Source organism: Coregonus lavaretus (assembly GCF_964263955.1).
Source record: "Coregonus lavaretus genome assembly, chromosome: 27".
NCBI lineage: Eukaryota > Metazoa > Chordata > Actinopteri > Salmoniformes > Salmonidae > Coregonus > Coregonus lavaretus.
Window position 1 is genome coordinate 20094314 of NC_140014.1, and position 23662 is coordinate 20117975.

At 43.6% G+C, this 23662-nt stretch overlaps 1 protein-coding gene across 1 annotated transcript in view; it reads right to left on the bottom strand.

Annotated features, from left to right (window-relative positions):
* LOC311103054 (formin-like) overlaps window positions 1-23662 on the bottom strand; it is a 61635-nt gene that overhangs the window by 31973 nt on the left and 6000 nt on the right. Inside the window, exons 4-8 of the mRNA XM_084144570.1 lie at window positions 22634-23328; window positions 16022-16163; window positions 6851-6938; window positions 1281-1342; window positions 498-586 (exon numbers count right to left, since the gene is read on the bottom strand). Coding sequence (XP_084000696.1) covers window positions 498-586; window positions 1281-1342; window positions 6851-6938; window positions 16022-16163; window positions 22634-23328 — 1076 coding nt within the window. The remainder of the gene's footprint in view (window positions 1-497; window positions 587-1280; window positions 1343-6850; window positions 6939-16021; window positions 16164-22633; window positions 23329-23662) is intronic.

The following is a 23662-nucleotide window of genomic DNA, read 5'->3' on the forward strand; positions in this document are numbered from 1 at the left end:
GGAGCTTTCAGATCATGGAGAAGCCCATTCCCTCAGTGCTAAATACACAAAGGTTGCAAAACAGACCAGGAACACATATTTACTGTCTGAGCAACACTAAGGAGCTTGGTTTATTTACTTCTTAAAAGAGAAATAAACACAAAAGTGATGCCACCTTTTCTAAGTTATGTTTTTGTTAAATATCTCCCTATAATGGTTTGGCTCTAAAGAACCACTCGATATGACGAGTGAGCCTCAGGCTGCCAAATACTAAAGTGTTTCAAAATCAAACTGTTTGTCTCTGGCTGTACACATTAAAAACCACATGATGCATTTCTAAAAAACCTCTCAGCCAAAATCAAAGTTGCCTCTGAAATTGTGTTGACGTGGTGAATTCACTGGAGGGGACGGTTCTCTGTGTGTATCAGGTTCTAGTTCTCTGACTGCAGTAGAATTCAGGGTCCAGTGTTCTACTACCCCTCTCCCTGAACCCTTGGGTGCTGGAGAAGTACTCTTACTGTTCAGGTTTGTCCAGTAGCTTCACCTCGTCCTCCTGGGATGTTTCATAGTGTTTTTTTATCTTCTCCAGCTCATCACTAGAGGCTCTCTGTGATCACACACAAACAGGACAGATTAGAGGACAACAATAGAGCTGTAACAATGAACGATTTAGACATAGTCAACGCAAAACAAGACAGAATAACAATAGACAAATGTTGAGTGTGACATCATTGAGAAATGAGCTGTAGGCTAGCAGATGTTATGGAACCCTGGTGTAGTTTTAACAAATGCATGCTGAGAAAAATACTTAAAGGCCCAGGGCAGTCAAAAGCGTGATTTTCCTGCGTTTTATATATATTTACACACTATGAGGTTGGAATAATTGTATGAAATTGTGAAAATGATGATAATGCCCTTTTAGTGTAAGAGCTGTTTGAAAAGACCACCGGAAATTGGTGCCTGTTTCGGCGGTAAATTAGTTAATAGACCAATTAAAAAGAGAGTTCCAAACCTCTCTACCAATAACAACTAATTTTCAGTTTTCCCCTCCCCACTCAGACCACTAACAGACAGTCCTTGCAGAATTCTTGCTTGAGAAATTGCTCTTTGTTAAGAAGCTATTTTTGTTTCTTTTTGACCATTTTAATTGAAAACAATCACAGTAAGGTACTTAATTGTTACCCATAAATGATTTGATATTGAGATAAAAACAGCTGCATTGGACCTTTAAAAAGGAATTTGGCATCTCACATTTCTCTCATGCTTTTGGATGACTTTACAACACACTTCTGAATACTCACATTTTCATATAAAGCCTCAATGGTCTCCAAATCCACCACAGAGTTATCCACAGTCAAAACAGCTGGAACAATACATTCATTTATTAGAGGCATTCTCTTATAAAGATGGAAATGTTGGGCAAGCATGCTGTCTCAATTGCTTCCTGGGTTTGGAGCCCAACCTGTCAGGGAGGTTAAATGCTTATACATGCTATGTACAAAATGATTGGAAAGCAACTAAACACTAGTATCATTCAGATGCTAACATACACATCACGGATCATCTTAACTATCCACTTTAAATACATAATATGCATGTCTACTATTTTGTTAAGTAATTTAACTATAGACAACTTTTGAGGTCTGAAATGTCTGACAAACTTTGATTTTGGAGTGAACTATCACTTTAAAGTGACTGAATGAGAGTATTAGGAAGTGGTGGGGTATCTGGGAGTGGGATCAGGCAGGCCAGGGCAGCCGTGGTGTCAGAGCAGAGCAGAGCAGAGCCCAGCTCACACGGGGGCTCTCCTCTCAGGCCGACATGCAGAGGACTAAGCCTATTGGCCACGGGTCACAGGAGAGAGCCTGTAACTGTTTAACCCCAGGACCTGCAGCCAGAACCACCACAGTCTCCAGTAATGATCTCTAAAGGGGGGCCGCAGAGAGAGAGGAGGGAGAGAGAGAGAGAGAGAGAGAGAGAGAGAGAGAGAGAGAGAGAGAGAGAGAGAGAGAGAGAGAGAGAGAGAGAGAGGAGGCTAGAGGAGAGCAGGAAAGAGAAAGCAAGTCTCTTATCAGCAAGAGAAAAAGAGAGTGAGAAAGAAAGTGTGAGAGAGAAAGTAAGAGAGGGAGAGCTCTGCTCAGTGGCTCAGATAGAGGATTCACGGCTTTATGGCTGGGTGCAGGTCAGGGAGGAGAAGAGGGAGCAGACTGGGAGGGATGGCTCCTCATCTCATAGCTGATATGGATCTGTGTGCTGTCAGTTGCAGACTGCAGAGTGACGCCTGCTGTCAGATCAGCCTAGAACAGACCCAATATGAGAGGAAACAAGCCCCTCTCCATGTCACTGTGGCCACGTCATGTCTCAGAGTGGCATGACTAGCAAAGAGCCACCAGTGAAGTCGAGCCAAAAGCACATGACTGTACTGTATATAGTGACACCCCTGGATTCATTAAGCATTTTACCTTCTATCTCCACACAAGGCCTCCAAATCAGAAGAAAAAGATCTGCGTCCCAGAATCCAAGCATTCTTCCACTGACATCCACAGCTTCCCCAAGCCCCTACGACCAGCTGAGGCAGTAGAGCAGCCCCGGAGGCTGGATCAGAGTGGAGAGCAGCAGGCTGGAGAGCAGGCTGGAGAGCAGGCTGGAGGTGGAGGGCCATTTCCTACCTCTTATTAGAGTGGATTACTCAAGGCCTCAGCATGCCCCCCATGCAACCGTCAATCACACACCAAAGGAGGGCAGCAGCGCAGTGCAGCACAGTGCTCTGAGCCAAGGGGGCCAGGGCCCGGATATCTCTCCACACTGGGAGATCAAAGGAACCCCGTCACCGCCTCACTCCCTTTCCCTCCACTTCTCACTCATCGCTCAGGGTGTGTGTGGTGTGTGTGGTGAGGTGTGGGGGAACCTCCCCTCTGCCTTGAACTGCGGTGGGCCAGGAGGTCCCCCAGCCAGGCTCAGGCCCTCCGTCGGCCCCCTCTCCCTGCACTGGGTAACCAGAGCCCCCCTCCCCTCACTCCCCCCACCCTAGTGGATGTAATTACATTACATGTCCCATGTCCTTTTAATTTGCCAACAAAGGGCAGGCAAGCAGGCGAGGCCAGGGACCAGGGCCCTTAGAAGTGCTTATTAAGCCACTCCGCTGCATTGTCAGATTCAAATTGTCCATTTCACCTACACCTCCCATTAAGGCTGTAGGAAGCAGGCTCACGCTGGGAGAGAGCAGGCTCTTTTATTGGGGGTTCTTTACCTCGACACCGACAGAAGGAGAAGTAGAGAGAACAAAACAAATAAAAAACCAAAAACTGCAGCTTGGCCCAATGTGTTGTTTGGCTTGCATTGGGCCGCCGTTTTTATGTGGCGGTGTGGTGTCCGCTGACTGCAAACGTGGATTTATACACACTCAGATCATTAGCAGGGTGTCGCTCCCATTAGGTTGTGGAAACCGTCACTGGCAACAATAAACAGATCCGCCGTGCCGCAAAGACTGCCAAACGCTCCACTCCCAGTATCAACCCAGTGCACCCAGGTTTAGAGGTATGAGCGGGACGGATTTATTCATCCCGCTCTTCATACCACACCCCGCTAACACCGCTGGCTTTCTGTCCGACTCCCACCCGCTACCGCAAGTACTGGTCCCGATCCCCAACCGCAGTCCTGCAATGTTATTTTAGTGGTATGTGACGCAGCTCACTTGGATGCCATGGTCCCAGCAATTTTAAGCCCTACAGGCAATATCAAAATGCGCTAAAATAACCTAAGAGGTTTAATTACCAGAGATTCTCACGTGGCCAATTATATTAGGCTATTACTGGGCTATATCAGCCAATAGATTAGACATAGTTTGAAGAGAACGGAGTTGGAGAGACTTGCACTTTATCTTGAGCTACGTTTTATAGCCTACCTTTTAGGAGTGAGACTATTTTCAGACAAATATATGGATGATCAATATGTATTTCTAGGCAATGTAGTAAACTATAGCCTAATCATATATAGAAAGTACATTTCCTTGGAAAGATAACTGCCCCGTGCTTCTCCGCCATTCATAGGCTATAGCCTCCTCTATTTAATTGAGACCACATGCGCACATGATCTCGCATGTATGGCTACTGAACTTGAATCAGAAAGAATGATGAGAGCGGATACTTGCACTTTCTCTTGAGCTACGTTTTGCATATAGGATATAACCTACCTTTTAATAGGAGGACGATTTGCAGGCACAGACAAATACATTCTCGCTCACCATGGTAGCCTATGCGTGGGTTGCGGATTTTCATTTTCAATTATCACCTTTTTTTATTGCACCTCGACTCACGTTGGTTGAACGCCCTCCACTTCTTTACATTATCAATATTTATTTACAGACACTGTAGTAAACTGTAGTCTAATCATATTTAATTGGATTACAATGAAAAAAAAACTGCCATTGAATCTCTGCGCATGCATATGCAGCCTACTCTATTTCATTGAGACCACACGTACAGTGCCTTGCAAAAGTATTATCCCCCTTGGCGTTTTTCCTATTTTGTTGCATTACAACCTGTAATTTAAATTGATTTTTATTAGGATTTCATGTAATGGACATACACAAAATAGTCCAAATTGGTGAAGTGAAATGAAAAAAATAACTTGTTTCTAAAAAATAAATAACGGAAAAGTGGTGCATGCATATGTATTCACCCCCTTTGCTATGAAGCTCATATATAAGATCCGGTGCAACCAATTACCTTCAGAAGTCACATAATTAGTTAAATAAATCCACCTGTGTGCAATCTAAGTGTCAAATGATCTGTCACATGATCTCAGTATATATACACCTGTTCTGAAAGGCCCCGGAGTCTGCAACACCACTAAGCAAGGGGCACCACCAAGCAAGCGGCACCATGAAGACCAAGGAGCTCTCCAAACAGGTCAAGGACAAAGTTGTAGAGAAGTACAGATCAGCATTGGGTTATAAAAAAATATCAGAAACTTTGAACATCCCACGGAGCTCCATTAAATCCATTATTAAAAATAAAGAATATGGCACCACAACAAACCTGCCAAGAGAGTGCCGCCCACCAAAACTCACAGACCAGGCAAGGAGGGCATTAATCAGAGAGTCAACAAAGAGACCACAGATAACCCTGTAGGAGCTGCAAAGCTCCACAGTGGAGATTGGAGTATCTGTCCCTAGAACCACTTTAAGCCGTACACTCCACAGAGCTGGGCTTTACGGAAGAGTGGCCAGAAAAAAGCCATTGCTTAAAGAAAACAATTTGCAAACACGTTTGGTGTTCGGCAAAAGGCATGTGGGAAACTTCCCAAACATATGGAAGAAGGTACTCTGGTCAGATGAGACTAAAGTTGAGCTTTTTGGCCATCAAGGAAAAGGCTATGTCTGGCGCAAACCCAACACCTCTCATCACCACGAGAACACCATTCCCACAGTGAAGCATGGTGGTGGCAGCATCATGCTGTGGGGATGTTTTTCATCAGCAGGGACTGGGAAACTGTCCCCCCCCCCCCCAAAAAAAAGGTTAATCCCACTGGCTATAAGGTGAATGTACCAATTTGTAAGTCGCTCTGGATAAGAGCGTCTGCTAAATGATGTAAATGTAAATGTAAGGAGCTGGAGCAGTATTGCCTTGAAGAATGGACAAAAATCCCAGTGGCTGGATGTGCCAAGCTTATAGAGACATACCCCAAGAGACTTGCAGCTGTAATTGCTGCAAAAGGTGGCTCTACAAAGTATTGACTTTGGGGGTTGAATAGTTATGCACGCTCCAGTTTTCTGTTTTTTTTCTCTTATCTCTTGTTTGTTTCACAATAAAAAATATTTTGCATCTTCAAAGTGGTAGGCATGTTGTGTAAATCAAATGGTACAAACCCCCCAAAAATCCATTTTAATTCCAGGTTGTAAGGCAACGAAATAGGAAAAATGCCAAGGGGGGTGAATACTTTCGCAAGCCACTGTATACTAGGCGCACTTGATCTCACACACCCAACTAGAAGAGGAGAGGTAGGCTAATTAACTTGAAGCAGCGAATTCTGAGAGTGTTTGAATAATGCGACAAAGATGTGATTTTAATACAATGGGTAGGCTAACACATACAAAGTAGAAAGATGACCGTTTCCAAATAATCTGCAGGACAACAACAATATTTGAATCCCAAAATTGTCTGTCTGACCGCCCGCTCCCAACCGCAGCATGAAAAATGCTGACCGCACAATGATCTCTATCAGACCCGCAGATCCTGCGGGCATCCCGCGGGAATGCAGCCCTCTACCCTGGCTGTCCCCAACGGCTACAATTTACACACTCCTAACCGCTGTATCAGACATTCCCCGCACCATTCACATACATAAACATGTACAGTCAAATACACATATACAACCAAATACTCCACTCCTCTTTAGCTCCAAAGGGAAAGTATCTATGTGATTTTGACCAGTGCAGGAAGGTTTGAATCTGATGAGACAGAATTCTCAGCAAAAATGTCTAATGTCATTCCAATGCTGTTCACTCACAACATTATGCAGTAGTTTGGAAAACTTGGTAATCTTCCATGTTCCACATGAAACACAAATTAATCTATAAAAGTGGAACTAGTCACACATTAGGAACTGTCAAGAAGCAGGAAACAATTTGCGCCAGGCTTCGACATTTCTTTACTAAAAATAACCACTTACATCTGCCATTTATCAAGTGTCTTTTCTAATCTAGTGAAAATAGGATTGTAACTGAAGTTTATTACTGTTTAATCGAAAAAAGAACGGCCTTGTTTAACAGACAGGAAATTAATGGTTTTCAGAAACAGTACAAAATCCTCCTGTAATAAGCTGCCAAACAGCTTGGTTTTAACACAGATCGTTAATTGTTTGCTCTCACCTTGCTGAATGTCCTTCATTTCCAGGTGCAGACTTGAGATGAGGATGCCCACTGCTTGGGAACGTTTCCCATCCAGCAGTTTGATAATCTGCAGAAGAGACATACCGGTAAACATCATAATTTAATCACAGTGATTACATGGGAGAGCGAGAATAATATTTACATTATATATCCTTTATTTGATCACCATATCCATTTGATTCAAGTGGCACCATTTATACAGTTGATAAGATACAGACCAACAGTTCATTTTTTAAAATGCAATTAAGATTTATTTTACTAGAATATTATAATTTGATATACTGTACACACTGTAAGTCATCCACTGTCTTTTTCCCAGAGAGGCCAGAGGAAAGTATCACTTAGTCACTTCCCAGAGCCAAACCACTTGAAGATATATTGACTCTGGAAAGGGACAGAAGAGGTGCTCTAAAGAAGAATCATTCTAACATCTCTGTGGAGTGTCTGGATTGACCCTAAAGCCAGACTCATCTACACAGTGTCATAATCCTTCCCGGTCCGTGATAACAGGCGGCTGAGAGAGAGACAGATGATAGAGACCCACAGGCTACAGACAGCAGGCCTTATCAAATGACATATTTAACAGTGCAGAGCACAGAGTACAGAGAAAAGGTTCCCCTTTAAAAGTGCATTAATGATGTAGTAGGGCCCGGAACAAGATCAGTATTGCGATCCTCATTTGTATCGTGGCAAAGAAGAAAACACAAAGCGGATCTAACTTCTTTAGGAAAACAGCCCTAATGTTGGAAACACTCATCATTATGTTGTCATCCAGAGTCACATTTATTTATTTTCCAAGCTATAGCACACAATATTTTACATACAGCAGATTTTTAAAGGACCACAGAGTTCGATCTGCTTCGTGTTTTCATTTTTGCCATGAAAAAAATATCGCAATACTGGTATCGTCACAAAAATATTAAGTCGCAGGAAAGTAAAAAAGTAAAAAAGTAAACCATAAAAGGACATTGTCAGTGTGGAAGAGCAGGCAAGGGTTTTTTATAACAAACTATAAATTCACAGGATTTTTATTTGTGCCTACACATGGTCACAATTACTTATGACTGAATTACCCATAAAGCTAGAAACAGTTTTGGCAAGGTAAAGCCCAGCTCTAAAACTTAATGTCTCAGCCTTCTTCATTAGGTAACACTGGCCGTTATTACTGCATCTCAGCTACTGGGCCATCCAGTGGGAACCAAGGACCAGAAGCGTTAGAAGTGAGTATTGCATTACAGAAGGTAAGAGTGCATGCTGCTTTGACGTCCATTACTAATATCACACTGGGGATCTCCCTGTACAGGGACATGAGAGGGGAGCAGGCAGAGTGAGAGGCTTTTCCAACACCTTTAATGAACTGCACTGGTCGGTCCACACTAAAAGCCTTCCAGGAACCCTGGCCACTCGCTGTGGCTCCAGAAGCACCAATTAGCCCGACCAGTTAACTTAATAAGAAAAGACAACTGATCTGGAGGAACAAGCCTGTATGCTTACTCTCAGACACGCAAGGAAGGAACCTTCCGATGCTGATGCTAAGAGGTCTCTGTTCGCAATCCAAGTATGTCTCAAAAGATAACAGCTACCTCCAGTGGACACTGGGAGAACTACCCACCAATCCAAGCCAAACTGAAGTCCTTACAGCAGACCAAAAAAACCCCACTTGAAATAGACTGTAGACATTGGTTTGACATTGAAATTAAGGTTGAAATAACAAAAAGAAGAGACAGTAGTTTGAGGAGTTGCAGGTGGCTGGTGTTGGGGAGAGGGCACCAGGTTCAACAGAGAGCTGATAGTTTATACAGCCATGGCTGAGGGGGCAGGCAGCTATACGGGTGACTGGAAACCAACCATGTCTGAGTTCACCCACCCTGGAGATGGTTAAAATAACAAATGGATCAAGAGAGCTCATAAATTACCACCTCCAATGAACGCTCAACATCTCTACACAACGTTCTGCACTCTCCATGTGTTAATCTTACACCCACTCTCCCACGTCACACTCAACACTCAAAATATGCTTTTAATAAACCCCAGTGTGAACGATCATAAGTCATCTCTAAAGACATAGCGTCTGAACAAATTAAAGCCACTGTTTGTTTTACAGCGATCCATGGTGTACAAACTGGATAGGAGCTTGATTCATGTGGGTGGTGGGAATTGCTGTGTAATGTTTACGCAGCCTGTATTACTGGTGTACACGCGGGGCGGTGGGTGGGGGGGTATGGTGAGGGGGACGGCCTGCCGGTCCTGGCACTGTAAATCCTGTCAGGGTGTAATCTAAACAGCCCCCACGCTGTGGATCGCTGGGTTTCCTCATCTCATCTCTGTAGCACTACACATCGCTCCTGCAGCTCATATCCTCACATCCAAAATGCAGCGACACGCGCAGCCTCTCTTCTCCACTTTAAACGCCCTCACAGGTGTCCTCTCCTCTCCATTGCTCTCCTCCCGCCTCAGTGTGGAACCGAGTGGAGCCACATGCCTACAATTACCTCCAGTCTGGTGTAGTGTGGCCTGGGCGGCTGTGGAGTGTGGAGGCTGACAGGGAGCTTATTCCCCTGCATGTAATCTCTGCTGCTTTGATATGATAATCAGTGGCGCGAAAGGAAAGGCATCCAGAGTAAACAGCAGCTTTCATTTGTATTGGACACATGATACAGATTAGCCCTGTGCGGACTCATTCCACCAGCCCCTGTTCCCCAACACTGAGGGTCCTGCGTGTGGAGTTGTGCTTAACGAGGGAGGTGAGTGAAATGACTAATCTCCATAATGCACACACACATTCTAGTCATTTCCCTGACTGGGCCCACAGGCATTAGCTGATCTGGCAACACTTTCTAGACAAGTAACAAGTGCGTCAGGCATGTATAGCTGTACTGTCATCACACACACACACACACCATTGTGCCCTACAGCCAACATGCTTAGCACAGTGAAAACCATCATGTGTGCAGTGTAGCTGCTCTTCATAAATTGATAGAGACAATTATAGGGCAGAGATTAACTGACTTGTCTCTGTGTTGTGTCGTATCGGTGTGGTGGTGAGGCCGGGACAGGACTATTGGCTTGTCAGATCTCCTCTGGGGCAGATATTGCAGAGTAAGGCAAGACAGTGCTCTTGATTGACCCTGTGTCTCCGCAGGCCCAGTCTGGCTCTGTCTGTTAGCTAGCTGGATGACAGTCTGCTCTTCTCCTTTCTATCCCCCTCTCCTTTCCCCTCTCCTCTTTCCCTCCATCCTCCTCTCACCAGCCCCCCTCTCCTCCTCCCTCTCCATCCCCCTCTCCACCTCCCCACCCTCCTCTACACTTTCCTTTCCATCCCCGTTTCCTCCCTCCTCCTTTGTCCAGTCAGAGCCTGTAGTTCTGGGAACCTATCAGCAAATGATGATTCAGAGAGTTTGAACGTTGGAGTATAAACTTTTAGGGATAAAAGATGAAGAAGTAAACAAGTTACTTTTGTTTATCTGACCTTTCTAAAAGTGTTGGAGTGCCAAGGGGCTGTAGCCAACCCTTTCCACAGTTGTGGTAGCGTCTCCCAATAATCATAGCTGGACTGAGTATAGTATAGCCCCTGGTGGAGAAGATGCTCTTCTATCAGCATTCGGCACAAATCACAATGGATATCTATACCACATATTGTATCTACCATCTCAAATAAGAATGAAAAAATCAAATGTTAGTTAATTTAGTTTTCATGAAGGAGAAGTATCCCCCTATCTAATGGGTTATGTGCCATTGTGTCTGCACAGCTCAGGCCAATTCTCAGGGCCCATGTTGTTGTCAAGTCCAATGCTGCAACTCTGCACTTCCGCAGCCGTGTGTGTCAGCGCTCCCACATGGCCCTAAGTGTGGCGTCCAAGCAGATAAAATCTTCCATTGTACCAGACTGTCCCCTTCCCAATCCATACACATTCTGATCAATCTGTCAAGGCTCCAGTCCACTCTAGAGGCCTCAGTGTGGGTGAGTGTGTCTCCATCTCTAGTGCTCTCCATCCAGTCTGGTCACTCTGAACCCACAAACTGGCCCAATATTTGATCAAGCTCAGCCAACTGTCTTCTGTCTCCCTGACCCTGCCTGCAGGACTGGCTGGCCCCTAAATCAGCCTCCTAGCTCACGTTGATATCTGACTGAGCTGCTTTCCCAGTAAGCATCTTTTAGACATTGTTGTCAGGTGCATTTTAAGTGCTGATTGAAAGGTGAAAATACGTATTTTCCAGACGTCGAAAATACGTATTTTCCGGATGTTGAAATCCGATGCATTTTACATGCTGAATGATAGGTGAAAATACATATTTTCAGGATGTAAAAAATATGTATTTTCCAGACGTTGAAAATACGTAATTTACAGATGTTGAAAATACGTATTTTTCAGTCATTGATTCTATGGCCAAATATCAACTGCATATTTACATTGACAATGAAGTAAGCATTATATCACAATACTACTTTTTCAAGTCTCCTAATATAGGAAAGAGGAGCCAACTGAAGATTGCAACAGAATATGTATTATTGCTCCCACTGTCACTTATGTTAGCTTTTTCAAAAGCTCCCTGCCATCCAGGACCTCTATAACATGTGGTGTCAGAGGAAGGCCCGAAAAATTGCCAAAGACTCCAGCCACTCAAGCCATAGACTGTTCACTCTGCTACCATCCGGCAAATGGTACCGGAGCATCGGCTCTCGGACCAACAGGCTCCAAGACAGATTCTACCCCCAAGCCACAAGACTGTTAAATAGCCAGACTGCTAAATAGTAAATTAATGGTACCCAAACTACCTGCACTGACTCTATCTTGCACTGACCCTACACTCACTCACTAGTCTATATATACACACTATATACAGTGCCTTCTGAAAGTATTCAGACCCCTTGACTTTTTCCACATTTTGTTACATTACAGCCTTATTCTAAAATTGATTAAATTGTTTTTTCCCCCTCATCAATCTACACACAATACCCAATAATGACAAAGCAAAAACAGTTTTTTAGAAATGTTTGCTAATTTATAGAAAAACAACAACTGAAATATCACATTTACATAAGTATTGAGACCCTTTTACAAAGTACTTTGTTGAAGCACCTTTGGTAGCGATTACAGCATTGAGTCTTCTTGGGTATGACGCTACAAGCTTGGCACACCTGTATTTGGGGAGTTTCTCCCATTCTTCTCTGCAGATCCTCTCAAGCTCGGTCAGGTTGGATGGGGAGCGTTGCTGCACAGCTATTTTCAGGTCTCTCCAGAGATGTTCGATCGGGTTCAAGTCCGGGCTCTGGCTGGGCCACTCAAGGACCACTCCACCCGAAGCCACTCCTGCATTGTCTTGGCTGTGTGCTTAGGGTCGTTGTCCTGTTGGAAGGTGAACCTTCGCCCCAGTCTGAGGTCCTGAGCGCTCTGGAGCAGGTTTTCATCAAGGATCTCTCTGTACTTTGCTCCGTTCATCTTTCCCTCGATCTTGACTAGTCTCCCAGTCCCTGCCGCTGAAAAACATCCCCACAGCATGATGCTGCCACCACCATGCTTCACCGTAGGGATGGTGCCAGGTTTCCTCCAGACGTGACGCTTGGCATTCAGGCCAAAGAATTCAATCATTGGTTTCATCAGACCAGAGAATCTTGTTTCTCATGGTCTGAGAGTCTTTAGGTGCCTTTTGGCAAACTCCAAGCAGGCGGTCATGTGCCTTTTACTGAGGAGTGGCTTCCGTCTGGCCACTCTACCATAAAGGCCTGATTGGTGGAGTGCTGCAGAGATGGTTGTCCTTCCGGAAGGTTCTCCACATAGGAACTCTAGAGCTCTGTCAGAGTGACCATCGGGTTCGTGGTCACCTCCCTAACCAAGGCCCTTCTCCCCCGATTGCTCAGTTTGGCTGGGCGGCCAACTCTAGGAAGAGTCTTGGTGGTTCCAAACTTCTTCCATTTAATAATGATGGAGGCCACTGTGTTCTTGGGGATCTTCAATGCTGCAGAAATTTTTTGGTACCCTTCCCCAGATCTGTGCCTGGACACAATGCTGTCTCGGAGCTCTACGGTCAATTCCTTCGACCTCATGGCTTGGTTTTTGCTCTCACATGCACTGTCAACTGTGGGACCTTATATAGACAGGTGTGTGCCTTTCCAAATCATGTCCAATCAATTGAATTTACCACAGGTGGACTCCAATCAAGTTGTAGAAACATCTTAAGGATAATCAATGGAAACAGGATGCACCTGAGCTCAATTTTGAGTCTCATAGCAAAGGGTCTGAATACTTATGTAAATAAGGTATTTCTATTATTATTATTATTATTATTATTATTATTATTATTATTATATGTTTTTGCAAAAATGTATAAAAACCTATTTTCGCTTTGTCATTATGGGGTATTGCGTGTAGATTGCTGAGGAAAATGTTTTATTTATTCCATTTTAGAATAAAGTTGTAACATAATGTGGAAAAAGTCAAGGGGTCTGAATACTTTCCGATTGACACTCCCACACAAAACCCACACACATTCACATACACTACATACGCACACACATAACACACACACGCATACTGACACAACACAAACATTCATACAAACACATTACACACACAGTTTTATGCTCATCATTTGCTGCTGCTACTCTGTTCTTTATTTTAGTCTTATTATTATCTATCCTAATGCCTAGTCACTTTACCCTGCCTTCATGCACATACAGTATCTACCTCAAATACCTCGTACCTCTGCACATTGATCTGGTACTGGTACTCTCTGTATATAGCTCCATTCTTGTGTATTTTATTTTAATTCCTATTGATGTTAATATTTTATTTTTAAACTCTGCATTGTTGGGAAGGGCTCGTAAGCAAACATTTCATGATAAAGTCTACACCAGTTGTATTCGGCGCATGTGACGAATAAAATTTGATTTGATTTACATTAAGGTAAAGTAGGGTAAAATACAGTACACTTCAGCGTTGTAGTCGAGTTGTTAAACTTCCGAGTTCAAGTCGGGTCCCAAGTCCCCTGTGCTTGAGTCCATGTTGAGTCACGAGTCCCTATGGTTGAAGTCTGAGTGGAGTCCACATATCGCAGTATATCGCCACTCCTTCATGAAAAAAAAGCGACTACATTTATTATTCATCACTACCTCACAAGTTTTACTCAATACCTGTGTTTCACTACTTATTTACTACGTAAATAAATAGTAAGTCAGGCTCTCAGCTACTTTTTTGTAATCGCCCACTGATATTTGTTTAGGTGTTTTATTGCAGAGTAAAAGCTAAAGGGAGACTTGTCAGAACCTGGCTATGGGATGCAGGGGGTAAAGTGGGAGTGAACATGGAGACGACAAATTCAAAGACAGCCTACTTTTCTATACTCAAGGGGAGAGAGAGACAAATAGCTAGACTGTTTTACTATTAAACTCAATACTAGTATTGTTTTCAGTTTCGTAAAGCAGATTGTGTTTCTTAACCAGGCAAATCTAAATAGAAGGTTGGTGACTGGTGGTTACAGGGAAGCAAGAAAGTCGCTTGCGCTATGCGTAGCCTATGATTGGAGGCAGAGCCAGAGAGGAGCCTGCCTGCCCACAATCACTGCATGTGCCAGGTGTGGCGCATCCTTCCCACTGCTAGATAACAGAACCCTCGCTGCTCTTCGCACCCAGTGCTGCTAATATTCTGCTTATCATAGTAGCCTATCCAGTCCAAGTGCAAATACATGTCACGAGAAGGAGAGTCTGAGTCACCAATGGTCAAGTCCAGGTTGAGTCACAAGTCATGAAAGTCCTGGACTCGAGTACTAAAACACTGGTACACTATTGTTTACTTTTCTTTACTGTACTCTACTGTATTGTACTGTACTGTGCTGTGCTCCACTGTACTGCACTGTGCTGTATTGTGCTCTACTGTACAGTACTGTACTGTATTGTACTGACCTCTGCTCTGCTTTTCTTTACTGTACTCTGTATTGTACTGTAATGTTCTGTACTCTGCTGTGCTCTACTGTACTGTATTGTGCTTTACTGTGCTTTCCAAACGTGTGAAACATAGATGTCTATGATTGGTTCAGATTTGGTCCGGTCAAGACAAAATCGGAACCAATTATAGACGTCTATGTTTGGGCCAAATAAAGGCCAGTCCGGACCGGACCAAATCTGAAGCAAACATAGACGTTTATGATTGGTCCAGATTTGGTCGGGTTTGGACTGGCCTTTATTTGGCCCAAACATAGACGTCTGTAATTGGTTCAGATTTGGTCTGGTCTGGACGTTGAAATCAAGGCCAGTCCGGACTGCACCAAAAAAAGAAGTCTGGTCTGGACAGGACCAATTTTTTAAAATGATTTCTCTCAACCAATAACTATGACCAGGTTTTGTAAGAAAATAACTATCAAACTTAGTCAAAAGGACAATCAAAAGAAGATTCCAAATCATGGAGTAGGACAGTTTAGTCTGCAGCTGATTGTGAAGTGTAAGCAGCAGGTCTGCTAAAGGTGGATCCTACCCAGCTGTGCTTCTATACACAGGGCTAGGGAGAGGAGAGGAAAACTGAACTCACTGCCACCTGATAGCCTGGTTTGACATCGCACAAGAGCTGGCTACACCAATCACCAGGAATTGGACAGTCAGGAGGAAGACGAGAAAAGGGAGGGGAGTGATTTACTCCTGGCAAACTTTGTGTTGTTTCTAGATTAGACTCCATGTAATGCTGGGATCCTTGTTAATGTGGCTCTACTTGGGCTAACTCAGCAGACCTCCTAAAGGAATGGTCCAGAGGTAAGTGGTCTAGGGTTAGAGCATCTGCTGACACCATTGTACTCATTTAGCAGATGCTCTTACTGGAGTAACATAGTAATAACGTCCTCAAAAATTGCCTGACGAGGAAATATTAATTAAAATGTGCCACTAGGGCCCTTGTGTGGTAGCAATGAGACACATTATGATGACAAAGCATTTTCTTTTGACAAGACAGGTCTGAGAAATACGACGTGCCATGCCAAATGGAGTGTGTCATCGTTTCTGATGACAGCTTTAAAGCTACAGTATATGGTTCCCTGCATGGAAAGTCTAGTAGCCCTCATCACTTTCCAAACCCAAGACACTTGAGATTCTCCTCCTGAGAGAAGAAAGACAATAAAATAACAACAGCACGGGGAGAGTATAGAATGGATGAGATTTCAACCAACCTTCTTAGTCTTGGCCTTCTTCTCATAGGTGTCTGAAAGGGGCTTCTTCTTTGGTTGCAGAGTGGCCTTGGAGAACAGGTCCTCAAACTCCTTGGTGTCTACGATGTCTGGCTCCTCCAGAGAACCCCACAGTGTATTATTACTGCAAACAAGAGACAGACTGTCCATAAAATGTATATAGTCTGTATAAGCTGGAAGTAGAGGCCTAAGCATTGTTTTTCACTAGTTTACTCCAATTAGGGAAGGGGTGGTGGGGTTGGAAAGTAATAAAGGGAAATATATTTAAAAAAAGGAAATGTATATGTACAGTTGAAGTCGGAGGTTTACATACACTTAGGTTGGCGTCATTAAAACTTGTTTTTCAACCACTCCACAAATTTCTTGTTAACAAACTATAGTTTTGGCAAGTCGGTTAGGACATCTACTTTGTGCATGACACAAGTAATTTTTCCAACAGTTTTTTACAGACAGATTATTTCACTTATAATTCACTGTATCACAATTCCAGTGGGTCAGAAGTTTACATACACTAAGTTGACTGTGCCTTTAAACAAGTGGAAAATTACAGAAAATTATGTCATGGCTTTAGAAGCTTCTGATAGGCTAATTGACATCATTTGAGTCAATTGGAGGTGTACCTGTGGATTTATTTCAAGGCCTACCTTCAAACTCAGTGCCTCTTTGCTTGACATCATGGGAAAATCAAAAGAAATCAGCCAAGACCTCAGAAAAAAATGTGTAGACCTCCACAAGTCTGGTTCATCCTTGGGAGCAATTTCCAAACGCCTGAAGGTACCATGTTCATCTGTACAAACAATAGTACGCAAGTATAAACACCATGGGACAACGCAGCCATCATACCGCTCAGGAAGGAGACGCGTTCTGTCTCCTAGAGATGAACGTACTTTGGTGCGAAAAGTGCAAATCAATCCCAGAACAACAGCAAAGGACCTTGTGAATATGCTAGAGGAAACAGGTACAAAAGTATGTATATCCACAGTAAAACGAGTCCTATAACGACATAACCTGAAAGGCCACTCAGCAAGGAAGAAGCCACTGCTCCAAAACCGCCATAAAAAAGCCAGACTATGGTTTGCAACTGCACATGGGGACAAAGATCGTACTTTTTGGAGAAATGTCCTCTGGTCTGATGAAACAAAAATTGAACTGTTTGGCCATAATGACCATCGTTATGTTTGGAGGAAAAGGGGGGAGCTTGCAAGCCGAAGAACACCATCCCAACCGTGAAGCACGGGGGTGGCAGCATCATGCTGTGGGGGTGCTTTGTTGCAGGAGGGACTGGTGCACTTCACAAAATAGATGGCATCATGAGGAAGGAAAATTATGTGGATATATTGAAGCAACATCTCAAGACATCAGTTAGGAAGTTAAAGCTTGGTCGCAAATGGGTCTTCCAAATTGTCAATGACCCCAAGCATACTTCCAAAGTTGTGGCAAAATGGCTTAAGGACAACAAAGTCAAGGTATTGGAGCAGCCATCACAAAGCCCTGACCTCAATCCTATAGAAAATGTGTGGGCAGAACTGAAAAAGCGTGTGCAAGCAAGGAGGCCTACAAACCTGACTCAGTTACACCAGCTCTGTCAGGAGGAATGGGGCAAAATTCACCCAACTTATTGTGGGAAGCTTGTGGAAGGCTACCCAAAACGTTTGACCCAAGTTAAACAATTTAAAGGCAATGCTACCAAATACTAATTGAGTGTATGTAAACTTCTGACCCACTGGGAATGTGATGAAATAAATAAAAGCTGAAATAAATCATTCTCTCTACTATTATTCTGACATTTCACATTCTTAAAATAAAGTGGTGATCCTAACTGACCTAAGACAGGGAGTTTTTACTAGGATTAAATGTCAGGAATTGTGAAAAACTTAGTTTAAATGTATTTGGCTAAGGTGTATGTAAACTTCCGACTTCAACTGTATGTATATATGTATGTATGTGTGTGTGTATATATATATATATATATATATATATATATATATATATATATATATATATATATATATATATATATTTGCGAGAGAAAAAAAACATATGGGGGATTGGAAGTGATGCAGACAATTACATTGATGGAAGTTACAATCTATCTGCAATATTAAAGCTGATCTACCCCGTAAAAAAAACAAGAGACATACTTTTAGTCTGGGACTGGGGGAGAGATACACGTCCATATGCTGAGGAGCACCACAATTCAACATAAAACCCTTTTTAATAACGGTGTTACTGTGATGACAGGAGACTGTGTTACAGGGGTGACTTCTTGGTAAAAGTGGAATAGCTAGTGGACTTCTCAGTACAAATTGTCCTGTGCCAGAGATAAACAATTTGTGAAGCGGTTTATTTGATGTTTACTTGGGCTGTGCAGTGTTTACTTCCATCTTTTGATTTAGGGCAGACGTTTGCTGGGGTGAGAATTTGCAGAATGCAGAGAAAACCGACTTGAATTTCCGCTTTTTAATAAAAAATTACATTTATGACTGAGGCTTCTGAAAATCAAATGACTCAAGTGTCACTGGGTTTGAGATATGAGATTTCAGCACTAAAGGAGCATTTCAAATAAACTACAAGGAAGATAGGAGGTATTCTGTTTCCGCTGTTGCTGGGTAACGCTGAAAGCAAACAGAGAGGGAGTCTGATGATGTCTCTCTCTGTACAGGAGCCTCCCAGAGTTCAGCCCTGCTCTGCTACCTTTACTTTCCATTCCTCTTTTAAATCATAGAAGATAACTATCCCCTGGGTTAGACAGTGTGGCAGCCTCAGGCTCTGGATGATAAGTGATGCAGCCCTCTAGTCTCTGATAACGCAGGGAGAGGAAGATGAAGTCCACCATAACTCAGCCTGTATATAGGCCAGGTCAGGCAGCCTCACAGGCAGCAGGTTCACTGAGACAGGTTCATCAGGACCCACCCATGTGAGGCAGCCTTACTGTATGTATAACACAGGTCATGTTAACTTTTCAATGAGAGTTTATCTACTGACAGCAATATGTAATGTTGCATGATTTAGAACTTTCTATAAAGGATCCCTTTGTAAAATGTAATAGGCCTACTGTTTGCCACTTTCTTACACTGCTTCAAAGGTTTGGGGTCACTTAGAAATGTCCTTGTTTTTGAAAGAAAAGCATTTTTTTTGTCCATTCAAATAACATCAAATTGATCAGAAATACAGTGTAGACATTGTTAATGTTGTAAATGGCTATTGTAGCTGTAAACGGCTGATTTTTAATGGAATATCTACATAGGCGTACAGAGGCCCATTATCAGCAACCATCAGTCCTGTGTTCCAATGGCACGTTGTGTTTGCTAATCCAAGTTTATCATTCTAAAAGGCTAATTGATCATTAGAAAACCCTTTTGCAATTATGTTAGCACAGCTGAAAACTGTTGTGCTGATTAAAGAAGCAATACAACTGGCCTTCTTGAGACTAGTTGAGTATCTGGAGCATCAGCAATTGTGGGTTCGATTACAGGCTCAAAATGGCCAGAAACAAATAACTTTCTTCTGAAACTCGTCAGTCTATTCTTGTTCTGAGAAATGAAGGCTATTCCATGCGAGAAATTGCCAAGAAACTGAAGATCTCGTACAATGCTGTGTACTACTCCCTTCACAGAACAGCGCAAACTGGCTCTAACCAGAATAGAAAGAGGAATTTGTAAGTCGCTCTGGATAAGAGCGTCTGCTAAATGACTAAAATGTAAAATGTAAAATGTAGTCTCAAGAAGGCCAGTTTTATTGCTTCTTTAATCAGCACAACAGTTTTCAGCTGCGCTAACATAATTGCAAAAGGATTTTCTAATGATATTAGCCTTTTCAAATGATAAACTTGGATTAGCAAACACAACGTGCCATTGGAACACAGGACTGATGGTTGCTGATAATGGGCCTCTGTACGCCTATCTAGATATTCCATTAAAAATCAGCCGTTTACAGCTACAATAGCCATTTACAACATTTACAATGTCTACACTGTATTTCTGATCAATTTGATGTTATTTTGATGGACAAAAAAAGTGCTTTTCGATTGAAAACAAGGACATTTCTAAGTGACCCCAAACATTTGAACGGTGGTGTATGTTAATGCACTGTATCCATACTGTATGGACTGTAGATATGCCTTATCTGTGTTTGTGTTCATGGGTCTCTCGCTACTGTCCAGTCATGAGGTCAGGGTTTGGCCGGCCCAGGCTGATTCCACCAGAAAGGAGACATTTTACAACAGTGGAGACGAAGTGAACTCAACAAACAGACTAAAAGGTTGGCCAGCTGGTCATAGCTGAAATACCACAGCAATCAAACACATAGACAGAGACTCAATTAGAGTCAAGTGAGTCCAATTGGGTCCAATTTGCTATTGGCTACCCACAGCGGTGGTGAAAGTATCTGTCTGGGACAGCCAAGAGGCTGTAACCAAGAACATAATGATACTCCCGAAAATCTTCCCTTTAATTTCATACTGCATTCACAGGGACCAACTCAAATAACTCCACGTAATGGGTTCTGACAGACTCCAGAAAACTGCAGTGAATCAAAGTTGAACAATTTGGGGAAAATACAGTGGGGAAAAAAAGTATTTAGTCAGCCACCAATTGTGCAAGTTCTCCCACTTAAAAAGATGAGAAGCCTGTAATTTTCATCATAGGTACACGTCAACTATGACAGACAAAATGAGGAAAAAAAATCCAGAAAATCACATTGTAGGATTTTTAATGAATTTATTTGCAAATTATGGTGGAAAATAAGTATTTGGTCACCTACAAACAAGCAAGATTTCTGGCTCTCACAGACCTGTAACTTCTTCTTTAAGAGGCTCCTCTGTCCTCCACTCGTTACCTGTATTAATGGCACCTGTTTGAACTTGTTATCAGTATAAAATACCTGATCTGGGGCTCAACGCAAGATCTCACCCCGTGGGGTCAAAATGATCACAAGAACGGTGAGCAAAAATCCCAGAACCACACGGGGGGACCTAGTGAATGACCTGCAGAGAGCTGGGACCAAAGTAACAAAGCCTACCATCAGTAACACACTACGCCGCCAGGGACTCAAATCCTGCAGTGCCAGACGTGTCCCCCTGCTTAAGCCAGTACATGTCCAAGCCCGTCTGAAGTTTGCTAGAGTGCATTTGGATGATCCAGAAGAGGATTGGGAGAATGTTATATGGTCAGATGAAACCAAAATATAACTTTTTGGTAAAAACTCAACTCGTCGTGTTTGGAGGACAAAGAATGCTGAGTTGCATCCAAAGAACACCATACCTACTGTGAAGCATGGGGGTGGAAACATCATGCTTTGGGGCTGTTTTTCTGCAAAGGGACCAGGACGACTGATCCGTGTAAAGGAAAGAATGAATGGGGCCATGTATCGTGAGATTTTGAGTGAAAACCTCCTTCCATCAGCAAGGGCACTGAAGATGAAACGTGGCTGGGTCTTTCAGCATGACAATGATCCCAAACACACCACCCGGGCAACGAAGGAGTGGCTTCGTAAGAAGCATTTCAAGGTCCTGGAGTGGCCTAGCCAGTCTCCAGATCTCAACCCCATAGAAAATCTTTGGAGGGAGTTGAAAGTCTGTGTTGCCCAGCGACAGCCCCAAAACATCACTGCTCTAGAGGAGATCTGCATGGAGGAATGGGCCAAAATACCAGCAACAGTGTGTGAAAACCTTGTGAAGACTTACAGAAAACGTTTGACCTGTGTCATTGCCAACAAAGGGTATATAACAAAGTATTGAGAAACTTTTGTTATTGACCAAATACTTATTTTCCACCATAATTTGCAAATAAATTCATTAAAAATCCTACAATGTGATTTTCTGGATTTTTTTTTTTCATTTTGTCTGTCATAGTTGACGTGTACCTATGATGAAAATTACAGGCCTCTCTCATCTTTTTAAGTGGGAGAACTTGCACAATTGGTGGCTGACTAAATACTTTTTTTCCCCACTGTAAATCTATGCAAACTCCACAAAGCCTTTGTGATTCCACGGTAGACAGCATTTATAATTGACTGGACTGTGCCTATATTGACATGTAATCCCTGTAAAGCACAGTTAACTATGTCTTCCCTATTACAGCTTCCTCATGAAGCCTGCTCTGTATATATAGTGAAATTGTGTATATTTTGACATTTGTTCATTGACCTGGCCTTTTTTCAAAGTGTACTGTATTTCCCTTCATAATGTCTATCAGCCCAGAAACTTGTTACAGTTAAGAGTCCTGTTTAATGCTGTCCAACTGTAAACTTTATAGCAGGCATGTTACCGCTGTGCCCCACTCAACCCTCCACCATTAGCCAGGACCAGAGAGTGTGAACCACAAGTCAACTTCCTCTACTAACCCAGGCATAGAAATACAAGGCCATAAAGCTGGGAGCCTGGAATCCAGCAGCACAAACCCCAGCCACTGGAAATGTGCTGAAACATCTCACTTGGGCGCCTGTCCTCATCCAGGGTACTAGCGCAGGGGTGGTCAACCCAGCCGGATGTTTTACTGTATTAGTGTCTGTATACCTGATGGAAGTGGCACAGTGAGGAGTGGGAGACAGAGGTGATAATACATCTTGTGAATGGGCTATAGAAGAAGTAGGTACTTATTGTTCTGGATCTGTATCCTGGTCCAGTATAGAGGCTTCATGGGAGTGGCAGGTTCCAACGCAGGCTTCCTTGGGGCCTTCTCTGCTGCCTGGCCGAACCCAAACCCAAAGCCTCCCCCAGGGGGAGGGGGTGGGCCGCACCCAGGTGGAGGGGGAGGAGGGGGAGGGCCAACTCCAGGTAACCCAGGAGGAGGGGGAGGGGGAGGTGGGGGACCAAAACCTGGGAGGGGGGGTGGAGGAGGTGGTCCCATGTTGCCAGGAAACGGGGGAGGAGGAGGAGGTGGAAGCAGTCTTGTTTGGCCAGGGAGGGGAGGAGGGGGAGGAGGAGGAGGAGGAGGAGGTGGGCCAGGCAGTCCTGAGGCTCCTCCATGCAGACTCAGGTTGATGGAGTCCAGGTTGAGTTTCTTAGGCCCATTCTGGCTGGGGTTGAGACCGGGCCGGCTGGCCTCGTCCTCGCCCTCGGGGGTCCTGAGGAAGGTCTCCCTGTCTGTCTGGATGCAGACGTTACGGAAAGTTTTGGGGGTCAGGTCGTCCTCAGTGGACACGCAGGCCTCACGGAGCTCGCCCCTCTCAAGGCCCAGGCTAAAGGCCTGGTGACGGTCTGTCTGCATCTTGCCGATGACTCCCTCCAGTCGGGACACTGACACAGCATGCTCCCCTCGCACCTGGAACATCTGGATCTCAAAGTCCGTCTGTGTGGAGCAGGAGTACAGAGATCAGTCAGAAACATCCCACTCAGCCATATGAAACAGAATCACCTAATGTGGGGCTCCACAAAGACCCCTGGGTGACTCAATGAGAGCATGTGAGAGAAAATGGCCATCATTACCTTCATTAAATGAAATTAAGTGATTTCTAACATCATGCCCACTAATTTTCATTCCGATCTTTCATCCCCAACAGAAAAGTACAATAACTGACAACATAATGAAGAGCTAATAAGCTGGATGTTTATTCGACGTTTCAAACATCAACACAATCCAGCCAAACTTGAGGAAAAGTGAAAAGGAAACCATTTTGCAATGT